The sequence below is a fragment of the Callorhinchus milii genome, unplaced genomic scaffold, assembly GCF_018977255.1.
Source record: "Callorhinchus milii isolate IMCB2004 unplaced genomic scaffold, IMCB_Cmil_1.0 Scaffold9, whole genome shotgun sequence".
Lineage (NCBI taxonomy): Eukaryota > Metazoa > Chordata > Chondrichthyes > Chimaeriformes > Callorhinchidae > Callorhinchus > Callorhinchus milii.
The window spans coordinates 19,491,759-19,504,395 of record NW_024704750.1 but is presented as its reverse complement, the minus strand read 5'-3'; the positions used below and the strand labels follow the sequence as shown (position 1 = coordinate 19,504,395).

At 47.5% G+C, this 12,637-nt stretch overlaps 2 protein-coding genes across 2 annotated transcripts in view; one reads left to right on the top strand and one right to left on the bottom strand.

Moving 5' to 3' along the window:
* plekhh1 (pleckstrin homology domain containing, family H (with MyTH4 domain) member 1) overlaps positions 1 to 6,338 on the top strand; it is a 177,475-nt gene extending 171,137 nt beyond the window's left edge. Inside the window, exons 28-31 of the mRNA XM_007907069.2 lie at positions 807 to 936; positions 2,213 to 2,290; positions 2,675 to 2,821; positions 3,756 to 6,338. Coding sequence (XP_007905260.2) covers positions 807 to 936; positions 2,213 to 2,290; positions 2,675 to 2,821; positions 3,756 to 3,944 — 544 coding nt within the window. The 3' untranslated portion in view covers positions 3,945 to 6,338. The remainder of the gene's footprint in view (positions 1 to 806; positions 937 to 2,212; positions 2,291 to 2,674; positions 2,822 to 3,755) is intronic.
* Positions 6,339 to 7,417: 1,079 nt separating this feature from the next.
* Positions 7,418 to 11,676, bottom strand: pigh (phosphatidylinositol glycan anchor biosynthesis, class H). Its single transcript, XM_007907068.2, has 5 exons — positions 11,465 to 11,676; positions 10,194 to 10,403; positions 8,797 to 8,880; positions 8,368 to 8,460; positions 7,418 to 7,760 (listed from the first exon to the last, which is right to left on the bottom strand). Exons 1-5 carry the CDS (start codon positions 11,639 to 11,641, stop codon positions 7,743 to 7,745), a joined length of 582 nt encoding a protein of 193 aa, XP_007905259.1. The 5' UTR covers positions 11,642 to 11,676; the 3' UTR covers positions 7,418 to 7,742.
* Between the last annotated feature and the right edge of the window lie 961 nt (positions 11,677 to 12,637).

Below are 12,637 nucleotides of genomic sequence, written 5' to 3'. Positions count from 1 at the left end.
AGAGACACAGGGTTGAACGGTCGCCTTCTGTTCTATAAATTTCTGTACAGGCCCGGGAGAGGCAAGCTCTTTATCAGATAATGCTTCACACTTTAGACTGAAAGATGAAGAACGAAAGGCCATAATGGTAACATTAAAAAGCATCACACACACACACAAGCCTGGCAGGACAACAAAGGCCACTGATGCTGCATCGATTATCGACACAACAGAACAGGAAAATATCTGCTTGAGAACAATGTCGGAGAGTTTGGTGTAGAGATAGTGCAGACTGAGATGTGAAGTACTGCCACAGGGCATGTTTTCTGTGTTGGGGCAGAGGGCGGAGAGAGACTGTCTGTGGACATAAGGAGGCCAGGTTTGAGTTTTGGGGATGGAGGAATATAAATTTGATTACTTTAGAATCTAGTGATATTCCAGGATGGAGTTCAGACCAAATATCCCTTTCTCATTCAGTGCTTTGTTCAACTCAACACTGCACATCAGGGCGATTGCTCTGAGCAGAGCTGTCTATCTCAGTCTCTTGAGTCACCTCTTGTGGCCCTGCTAATCAGTGTTTATCGCTGAACAGTAGGAGGTGACGTAGTCTCCCTGATCCTCTGCTCCCTGTAAACAGGGTCATCGCTTTGTGTCTCCCTAATGAGATGCATTGACTGAGCTGGAAATGGTGGGTGTTTAGGGTGAACCATTCCACCTCTTCACGTCTTCCTAAATCTCTCTGCACCTTGACTGTGCTGTTATTGTCAGTGCAGTCTCTCTTCAGTTCTGCTTCCACTGAGCCGCTCCTGTTATCTCTTGTCACACAGGCGGCTGGCAGACAGACTGGCTACAAAGTGGATGGTTCTGCGGGGCTGTAGCGGCTCCGATTGTCTGCGCATTTACCTGACCGTCGCCAGGAAATGGCCTCTTTTTGGAGCGAAGCTATTTACTGCAAAGGTGAGGTTAAACAAAGTTAGCTGCGTGTGTGTGTGTGTGTGTGTGTGTGAGGGAATTGTTTCACATCAATGGGAGAAGATTACGGCCCTATAGACACATCAGAGCCCAGTCACTGATAGCAGGTTTTAAACATTCATATATTTCTTTTTCAAAAAAACAATTAGGTACAGGATTTGAGGCAAATGTTGCAGGATAAGGTCTGGATGGTGTGGGATGTTGGGTGACTGACTGTTAAGTTTCCTCTGAGTTCCTGTGGTTGGGTCCTTGTGATTCAGCTCATCTTATCTGATGATCCAAGTCTTCAGTGTTAAGTTGGACACATTTTGTCTTTGCTTTGGTCAGCCGGTGTCTCACATGCAGAAAACCATCACCATGCTTAAGAGTTATCCAAACCAGACTTGAGTTTCATGTACACCACTCACACATAGAAATTCTCTCCCCTGAAGATGCACCTTGCTTACCTAATTCCGAAGAGTATTTGGTGCAGGTTAATGAGAGCCAAGGCTGGAGTGAGCGTTGGGGTAACTGCTGGAGTCTAACCAGCTAAAATGCATAGCTTGGCATTGATAGCACTGTCTGGCAAGCTTTTCTGCTGCTTGTCTAGCCAGTACTGCCACACTCATTAGGGCTTTGGCTTGCAGGGTTAACAGGAGCTGAGCAGGAGGATTCCCTGGCCCTCAGTGACTGGTTTGCCCTTCCAAGTCCTGCCGATGAGCCAGGCTGGCTGGTCTGCCATCAGCAATGCCCTGGAAAACTATGGCTTCCAACGTTTCACCTTGGAACCAGTTCCTCTCTTCATGTTTCTAATAATAATAATCCTTGCTTTTGATATAGCACTTTTCACATCTTCTAGACATCTCAAAGTGCTTCACAGAATAGACTGTAAAGTGAATTGACTGTATATTTGTGGGCGAAACGCGGCAGGCCAGTTGCACACAGCAGCGTCCCACAAACAGTCGTGGATTGAGTGACCAAATTATTATTGCTTTTTTTTTCTTGAAGGATTATTATCAGGCGTGTGGAGTAAGGAAACTTGCCCAAGGTTTCGTCCTGCCGTGAATCTCTCGCTTGCAAGGCTAGTGCTCTGACCAATGAGCTACAGAACTCCAGGACTTCTATCCTTGCTTTCTCTGCCCTAGGGATGTGAGGGTCACATTTGTACATGACTTTTCCTGGTATTAGCCCAAGTGACAAGTAATGAACCCGTCTCGGGATCTTTTCACAGTCATGTTCCTCCCATTATTTACAAACGTTGACCAGCTTTCCATCTCCCCAGCCTATCGCTCCCGAAGAAGCTCCTGTGTGGCTGGCAGTAAATGAAGATGGTGTTAGCGTTCTGGAGTGCAGTACAATGGTATGTACGGTGCTTATTCAATGTAATGGTTTGGTGGCAACTTACACTCCACCCAATACTATACACGGCATCCACAACAACAACTTGCATTTATATAGCGCACTTCATGCTGGGGAAAGTGTCCCGGAACACTTTGCAGTGGCTGAGTCTGACAGCTAGCCAGGGGGAGAGGGAGGAGGGAGTTGACTAAGCAACGATCTATAAGGAAGGTCTTTATGGGGGAATTTGAAGGTGGGGAGGGAGGGAGGGAGGGGGCAAGGTGGAGGGATTGAGGGAGAGTTCCAGAGTTTCGGGGCGTATCCTCTCTTCCCCCTACCTACAGTGATGAGTGTCTCGAGAGAACCTGGTCAAATCTGATGTGAGATTTTTGTGCTGTTTGTTCAGCGGCCGGTGATGAACTATCCCTACTCGTCAGTCCTGACGTTCGGAGGCTGTCGCGATGACTTCATGATGGTCGTCAGCAAGGCCAAGGACGGGAACCCCGCAAAGACCACTGTCGAGAAACTGATGTTCACAATGGCAAAGCCCAAGGTACAGGCAGCAGATTGCTTCTTCTGTTTCTACTTCAGAACCGTTTCCTGCCATTTATATAATCCTATAATGTCATTTCTGTGATGATGTAACGGAGCTTCTCCACATCCTTGCTCTGACCCACTCAGCTTTCCTTTACCTCTGCAATTCTGCCCACCTCCGTCATTACCTCTTCCCATCGCCCCCCCCCCCCCCCCCCGCCGCAGCTCATCCCTGCACAAACTGCAGACTATCCATGTCCTCTCCAGTCCCAGGTTCCACCGCCTATCACCCCCATCACCATTTGTGATACTACCTTGCGTTAGATATCACCTCTGCTCTGCTCCGTTAGCCCCCCACCCCGTTAGCTTGTGGTCCCATCCCCACCCTACCTCTGTGACCTGCTTCCCCTAGCCGTTCCTTTCCCTCGGCCAACAATGACCTACTCCACGTCCCCTGTACTATCTTCCCCACTTTATGGCAGGCACCTATGGACCTGCTCTCTGGAACTGCCAATTCCAGATCCCTCTGATTTGACTCGCTCCCATCTCTCTTTAAAGATGCATTTCAAAGTATACCTCTTTGACCGCTCTATCGTTCACCTTTCTTCTCCCCCCCCCCCCCCCCCCACCACCACCACCACGCTGGGAGCCCAGCGCCTGTCATTGGAGCTCTGCTGTTTTGGGGCTGGCTTCACCCACATTCCAGGCAACCCGTTCTGGGTAGTGATTGCTATCTTTAATTCCAGACACTAGTTTCTAGTGTTTGCCCCAAGTTTACCCTCCTCACCTCTTATCCTATTGCCGTGCTGTGCCTGCAAGTCTTGGACCTCTCTTCTCAGTCCTTGTTGCTTGGGGTAGTTTTATTTCAGTTGTTTACAGGGAATTTTACTGGGAATTTTACTGTGCACTGAGAAGAATGTCACTCACTCTTGTATCTCAATGTTTCTATACAGATTCTGGAACTAACGCTGATACTAGCCAGTTACATTAACTACAGCAACAGATACCTGCTGCCTGCCTCACCCAACACCCTCGGCAGCCACGCACCACCACCAGCCTTCTCCGAACGAAAACTCTGGGAGATCGATAGCAAGCATTTCCCAACCATGACCCGAACTACTCAAGGGCCTACTTTGCTCTAGACATCTTCCTCTGACTGGGCGTGTGAGGCTGGACTGCAGGAAGCTGCATTTTAACTGAAGACAAACCATTTGGGAGATTCAACTGGTGCAAGATTTAGAAAGAGCTTTATCGGCTGCGTTCCTCTAGATCAGACATAATTAAGCACTAGTTAGTCGTGTCCTTGACGAGATGTTTCACAGACAACTTCAGCGTATGATTGGGAGTGGTGGCTGCCTCGTGACTACATTGTAAACCACAAACGAACAGAACAGGCGGAAAAGGTGGCCTATGTTCCCTTTATTCTGCTCCTTTTTCTTGATATGAAACGCTGACGAGAGATGACGTTCCAGTGACTCGTCTGAGGACCTGACCGTAACCACACTCACCACTGGTGAGTTTGATTTTTCACAGCTCTAACGTACAACAGAGCATCCCCAGGGTTGCTGCATAAAGTGAGTCGACGGTGATGGACAATTCATTAACTGCTGGGAGCTGAGGATTCAATTCAAAAGACTCTTGAGCGGTGATGAATACAGTGCCTGTTCATGCCATCACTGGAACACGATCCAACCACACAATGCAATTGTCACAATAGTTCCCCAGCTCACAAGCTAATCTGAATTTCTATCTACAGACAACCCCAGATTTTGGGAGGAGATAGACCAATAACCTCAGATTTACCTGTGAAGCAGTTTCACACCATCTATATGGTGTCACTCAATACTTTTCGACAGTTGTGCAAAAATCAATTGATGAAGGAATTGAGTCAATGATGCCTTGAATTCCCAAACGCTGTTGCAATGTACAATTACAACTGTATATGGAACTCAGTAAGCTTGTCAGTGTGACACCCCCTCCTCCTGGACGTGTGCCCTGATGGTGTGAATGCAGCTCTGTCTGAGACTGGAGCAAACCTGTATTTCCTCCATGTGACAAAGGGCTGAATGCCCCTCACTTTGTGAAATCTCTCAGAATTTGACTGGCTAAATCCAGTTAAGATTAACCCCCAAACACTGTGCTTCAATGAGGTCAGGCTGGCTGCTGGGGCTTGGTGTTGGCCAACAAGCTGCCCATCACTTGACAAAGGCTCTGGTAATATCATGCAGTAAAGATTTTGGGGTCTGCCAAGGAAATGACAACAGCCATGTTACTGTGGAACTGGCTGACTGGGACTGTACAATATACTGAAGTGAATGCTTTGGAAAACCAGTGTTGCGATACAGGAGTTCTGACACTAAAGGGTACGAGTAGTGCAGTTCTGGGGCTGCTTTAAGCACTGACCTGATCACCTACACCTTCAGAATCCTTTTCATTCCTTTATGTTGTAAGAATGTAAAATTAACTTGTGAACCTCAGCTCTCAGTGACAGACCATTAGTTGTGATCGAGGAAAACTGACGTCAGTTTGTTGAATATACTTCCACCACCCAATGCCATTAAAGAGGGAAAATAGTGACTAAAATGCTAATATACTCCATAGGTCAAAATGTCCTGGATGCTGGAAGAGATAGTAAGAGTTTCTCTTCCTTTACCTTTGGGGATTAGGTTTCATCTTCTGATATCAGAAGGTGAAACTGTGGAAGGAGCAGGGTTTGAGGGGACAAATGGCCTTTTCCCATTCCTGCTTCCCCATCGATTACTGCTTCAAAGTGAAAGAACCTCATCAAACATTGTCAACATCAACAAAATAATATCAATACTCCTGCTGCAAGCTGCTCAGTACTCATAGGTATGTGCTTCTCATATTCTACAGCCAGAGTCATGAGGACCAGTTATGTTTACAGTCAGTACCTATTTGAGTTTTGTATCAGAAACTAGGACAGGAAGAGACAATATCAGTTTTACTTGAACAACCAGCCAGCAATAATAACAATGAGTTAACAGCCGTTGTACAATGCATCTATCTACGTAAGTGCAAAAGTTGTGACTTCTTAGGGCTGCTCTAGGTGATGCCTTGCCCATTCTTGGTGGCTGCTTGGTGCCTTAATGTTACCATTAGTATACAAGACTTTCGTCACTGTTCTACCCATAGTCCCTCTTAGTTTAAGCAAAATGAATTGCGTCGAGATGTAGAAAACATTTGAGTTTCTTGCACCATGCTGTCTGCTGCGGGCGGCTGTTCCCCTCGTGTGTGTGTGTGTGTGTGTGTATATGTTATGTACTGTATAGTATCTATTGATTACTTGAATGTTAGGGAGAAATCCACTGTAAATGGTAACGCCCAACGTACTGTACCTCTATTTATTCTGATCTACTTGTTGAAAGCTGACACTGTTTTTCTCAGTTTAATTTAATGATTCCCGGTAGTTTGGGAAGCCTGTGTTTCCAATATAAAATGGCAAGACTGGAATTTGTCATCGCTGGTCCTGCGATGTGGTTGAAATAATGTGGTAATAAAAACATACTTATCCGGTATTAGCTCTGCTTTCATTGTATTGTCAACGCTCAAACTAGGAATACCTTGTAGTTACTGACCTGTATCATACCACAAAGACCATGTGTTTTTGTTTCTACAGTGCACTGACCAACAACTGAAACACGTGGAACAATGATAATTATATTCAGAAGCACTTCATTGTATATAGTGGTTCACTGTATTTAGACGTCCAGAGGATGTGTGTGTGTGTGAGCGTGCACCAACATTTTCATGGCAGATAAATATCCGTCCCATGTTCTGTGCCACATCTTCCGTATGGATGGAGTGAGGAGGCGAAATGCATCGCTGACAAATTTTATCAGCTCCTCCGTAGTCTTGTATCGCTGTTTTGTAACAGGGGGTAATACGACTTTGTGGACACTTTGTAGAACAGAATCTATGCAGTTCAGGCTAATCTTGTGGTGTGGGCCTTGAAGTGTAAATTTCCAATGTGGGGGAGAGATAGAACGTGAACCCTCAGCTATGCGGACACTGTGGTACTGAGGTCCTGTGGCATTGGTGCTGTTCGTTGTTATAGCATCTGAGGTTGATGTTAAAGCTTGTATAGCACTAATTCAAAGAGCAGGGAGTTCTCTGTGTCCTGGCACATAACCCTTCTTCATACAAACTCACTAAAAAGCAGTAAATCAGCCTCTTATCTCCTTGGTTTTTTTTGAGCTGGTGTTGAAACGAGTCAGCTGGCTGCTTGTCTTGCGTATTGAGTCATTTCATTCCAACGTTACTTCACACGTGTGATGAGGTGCTTTATTTAAATGCAGCACAGTGCAGTCCTTTAGATTAACTGAGCTCATAATTCTCAACCTCGCTGGCTCCAGTAACGGAAGCTTTGCACCTGCCTGGGGGCTCACAGAATAAACTGATCAACGACTTCAGCGAAATGAGCCTGACTTGTGCATTTAGCCGGGCCATTGCAACAAAAATCATTCAATATCAGCTGAAGAGCTGCCCAACTAAGTCACCGCTAGGGAACCCGGGAACAATTCTCTGCAAAGACCTCCCAGCATGGACGTTGCTTTCAGCATGTTCAATGTCCCAACACAAACAAAGGCAAAGATTGTTGCTTGCTCAACTGTGCTCCACATCCAAGGGTTTATAGTTATGTGTGCTGACAGCGTCAAGAATGCTTTGATCATCACTGTTAATGAACAAACTCAGCATTTAACTTGAATTGCCAGATTTTCACTGAAGCGGAGACTGTGTGCACAGGGATGATTTTATGTATTTCCGAATCTTCCTATCCGCTCTGCCCAGTTCCTCGTGCTTTGAATAGCATCTTCTTTTCATCGTCCACCTGCTATGAGGGGTCACTCTGGGACCCTTTGGGCAGTTTACACTGATGGACAAAGTGCTTTTTTGCCGAGGCCCCTGGACGGATTCCAAGTTCACAAGTTCCCATTGGTCTGAAAGAAAAAATTCAGTTACGTCAATTCTCTTGGTTTCTTTTCTCCCCTCCTCTCTGACGTACTGCCTTCTGCTGAGGTATATAGTTTTGTCACCCACTGCTACCTTGCCCAAGTGGCTGCTCCTGAGGTGTAAACCCCACACCGAGTGTTAGCAAGCCAGTTAGTGGAGGGCATCGTAGCTGAGCCCATCTTGACTGAACAGCCACACAAACACACGTAGCCTCCGGAAGAAATGGGAATCCTGTCAGGTTTTCTTTTACCTCCCTAAACCAGGATACTGACACCAGCAGTGATTGTAACTGTTAGGAGTAATAATCCTTGCCTTTGTTTTCATGTCAGCAGGACTGTCAGTAGTGAGCTAACCCTCTATAGTGGTCTTGATGGTCCACTTCCCGAGCCAGGCGAATCTGCAGTACTTCATGGCACCGCTGCTGATAGCCTGGGTCATCAGCAGGATTCAGAAGGGTTACACCAGTCACTGGGAGCAGCTAATTCAGTATAGATAACATACTCTGTGAAGCGCTTTGAAACGTCTCAACGACACAAGGCGAAATATCAAATGAAAGAATTATTATTATAAACCCCAAAAGAATAAAGTTATCACCTCAAACTGTTCATATCTGATCTTCGCTTCCAGTAGGATTTGCTGGCATCTCCTGTACACTGCGGTTAAACAATCCAGGCGGGGTTTTGCGCTCTTGAAGAGAAAGGGAGAGCAGTTATAGACGCTACACAATATGGGGGAATAGGATTCTGCAGGCTATAAAACAGGGTGAAGAAAGGTTCTGTACAATACAATTTATATTTATAAAGCATCTTTCACATCGCAAGGATGTCTCATAACTCCAGCCACTCGGCCTTAGGGTGGGCGCCATAGAGGGAGGAGAAAAATGATTGAAAGCTCAGTCAAAGGTACATCTTGATGTGGGCAATGGCCACAGTAACACAGTGACTGGTACAGCTCACCCGAGTTCAACCAGAGCATATTTTGGAATACTTTTCCATTCATTACTCTCCACCTTCTGGGATTCACCTGGAAGACTGGCACCACCTCCAACACTCCTCGAGGGTTCGATGGATCTTTTAGGAGAATGCACAGGTAATAGATGACCTTTTGCTGAAAACAAAAGACACAGAGGATCAGTTCCTCTTGTGCTGAGTTTGTAATAATGCAGACAGCTCTTATACAGGGTGACCAAAAAGTCTTGTTTTACATCTACCCTATTATCTAGAAAAATATATAAAAATATCATCCTTTAAGACAGTGTAATGATATCACAACTTTTTGGTCACCCGTATGAATGCTCATTCTTCACAGATCTGAGAAGGAATGCTCATCAGGGAATATAAACAGTAAAGCTCCCTCTACACTTAGTCCATCCAGCACTCCCGGGTCAAGTGGGTGCAGGTAGATACAAAGTCTCCTTCCACTCAAGATCTCCACCAGACAACAACAAAAAATTACATTTGTATAGCGCCCTTCACGTCGCAAATTTCGTCCCAGCGCGCTGGACAATCGGGTTTTGGACCCAAGCTGGAAGTTGGGGTCAGAAGGGGAGGAGGACAGGGAGAGTGGTGGTGGGAGGGTGGCCGAAGGCTCGGGTTGAAGGTCTTCAGACGGGATTTGAAGGAGGCAAGAGAGGGGTTGAGGTGGAGGGATTGCAGGATAGAGTTCCAGAGTGTGGGGAAGAGATGCTGAATACTCTATTATTCTAAATACTGAATACCAAAAAAAATTTGCGTTTGAAAGGCATTCGAGAGAGCGCCTTATATGTCATCGAGATATCCCTCCCAAACCAAACCGAGATAATAATCCCTCCAAAACCAAAAACAATAATAAATTGGTCATTTTCAATCTACGACTGTTTGTGGGACATCGCTGTGCGCAATTGGCTGCCGCGTTTGCCCACAAATATACAGTCAATTCACTTTACAGTGTGTTCTGTGAAGCGCTTTGGGACGTCCTCCTGACGTAAAAAGCGCTACATCAAATGTAAGTATTATTATTATTACTCGACCGCCAATGGTGGGGCAGGACGTGCGGGGGACCTGAAGCAGGCCGGTAAGTGCTCGGTGGAGAGAGCGTACAGGCTGATATGTGGTTATGAGGTCGGAGAGGTGGGGGGGGAAGCAAGACCATGGAGGGCCTTGAAGGTAAGAACGAGGGTTTTGTACTTGATTCTCTGAGTAATGGGGAGCCAGTGAAACCAGGAAAAAACAGGGATAATAGGTTCCTGGAGCCTAGTGCAGGAGAGGTCATGAGCTGCAGAGTTCTGAATAATCTGCTTTTGGAGACAAAATCAAAAGTGGGCACAAATTAGAATATCTTAAATAGAATATCTACTTAAATGTTCCTTTGGAACATCTGACATATTTTACCTGTTTTAATGTGCTCCCAAATAAGGGAACCTTACTGTCTGCCTCACTCACCATGTAAATGGCTTCGTTGATTACAATATCCTTCACTTTATTAATCTCGATGAAGGTGACATTCTCTCTGCCCGAAGCGTAGAGAGTGGTCAACTGCACGCCCACTGAGCCGATAATTAGCAGCGTTTCGTGGTCTATTTTGAACAAGTGGAGGTAAACGGTCATCCCAACCAGAGTCAGGATGATGGTAGCTGAAAGAACCGATGAGTTCTGTAAGATATAATGTAACCACAAACTGTAGTCGATGCCTCACTATTCCAGCTCAGTTTTCATCCAGTGTCCCCAACTCCAATGGTCGGGTAGAATGGGGGTGACTGATCCTCTGTGCAGCAGAATGCTGTTCCCCATGACCATGCCAGGCTGATTTCTCACTCCGCTTTGAATTGAGACACCCAATTTGATAAGAGAAGAACGTTAAAATGTGGAATTCTCTGCCACCATCTGTGGTGAAGAGACCATAATGAAAAAAAATTGATACGTTTGATCTGGTGCCCTTCACAGCAGGAGGACAGGTCGGGCTGCTTCACAGGGTTTACTGTGAAGTGTAGTGACTCCATTTTGCAGATGAACGCAGCAGCCAGTTTGCGCGCAGCGGTGTCCGGCAAGTGTCAGCCTAACGTACCCAAGCTCAAAGCCCTGACGCGGAACACGAACCCCCACAGGCTTTCTGACTCTGTGGCGCAAATGCCTTCCAACTCATTTTAAAAATCATGATAGTAGAGAAATACATCGACTAACGTCAAAGGAACGCGACATAGACTAACGTCAAAGGAATGCCGCCATCTTCCCCGCCCCGGTGCCAAGGTAACGGGTTACGTCAAGACGTTCGCCTCCACCTCCGGGTCGTCCGGGAGCAGGAGAGCGGGGATTTAATTAGGTTGGATCATGACAATAATCCTTGCATTTGACATAGCGCCCGATCGCATCTTCCAAGATGTCCCGAAGCGCTTCGCGGAGTACGCCGCGGAGCGGCCGCGCATTTCTGCGGGCGCAACGGGGCAGCCGACTGCGATGGGTTTGCGGCCCACCTGACCGGAACGCAGCAACGCCCCACTGGACAGCCATGAAGTTGACCACTTAACCACTTAACCTGGGCCACCTGGGCCACCTGGGCGGCATCAGTCACTGGCCACCTGGTGGCCCGCCCACTGACGGGCCATTGGTGGTGGTGGTGGTGGGGGGGAGGGGCTCAGTCTGACTGACGTGTCGTTGGACCAATCGGAGGCTCGCTCCGGGCCGGTTGCCCGGCCAATGCGCGGGCGCGGCCTGACCTGCGTGTAGTAGAAGGCGAAGTAGGCGGCGAGCCAGACGCCCGAGGTGGCGGCGAGCACCGAGCGCAAGGACAGCTTCGGCGACGTCACCGTAAACTCGCCGCACAGGGACGAGTGGAGCCGCTGCTCGAACGAAATGCTGCCGCCGCTGACGTCCCTGAAACCTCCAGCCGCCATCTTCCCCCGCGTCCCTGGTGAGCCGGTCCGCGTGACGTGACGTCGGGCACGTCCTTCGGTGCCAAGGTAACGGGTTACGTCAGACGTTTGCCTCCGCCTCCGGGGCTGGCACCCTGGTCACGTGCCGGGGGGGGGGTGAAGCCAATGTGACAATGTCGCCTCTGTCCCTCCCACAGTCTGGGGGGGTGGGGGGGGCAGCAATGATACTGATTATTGGGTTTGCTTTAATTAATAAATAATCCTTTGCATTTGATATAGTGCCTCGTCACGTCACACCGAGACGTCTCACAGGGATGCACTGTGAATTATATATTATATCACCGCATATTCTGTGAAGCGCTTTTGAGACGTCTCGAAGACCTGATAAGGCGCTATCTCAAATGCCAAGGATGATTATATCATGACTGCGTATTTTGTGGGCTGAACGCAGCAGCCGATGGCGCCCGGCAGTGTCCCACGGTGGACAGATTTTTATTTGGGACCGTTGAGTCAGGATCCCGGGAGAGGATCGTGCCGCGGGATCTTTACCAGGGCAGGACCTTGGCTTAACGCCTCTTTCAAAGGATGGCACCTCCGACAATGTAGCAAACCCCCGGCACAGCATTGGAGTGTAAACCTTGGACAATGTGGTTCCGAGTCTTCAGTGACTGTAATGTATAGGAAAGTCACCGTGAAGTGCACTGACTGCATTCGTATTCGCGGAATTCGAGCACAAACAGTCCTCAAGCAGTCGTGGAATGAATGACTGATTTTTATTTTGGGATACTGTTGGCCAGGTCACCGGTGATGCTGAAGAAATGGGATTATACGTCCCAGTCAGGACAGCGAATGACTTGGAGGAGAGCGGGTTGTTGGTGGTTGTGTGACTTAGAGACGAGAACGCTACCGACCAAGCCAAGCTGACAAACTGGCTGCTTTATGCCACTCATTGCCTCCAGGGACGAATCAGTACACTGTAATGAAGGCGTGGTCTAAGCGGGTCAAAATATATGGCGA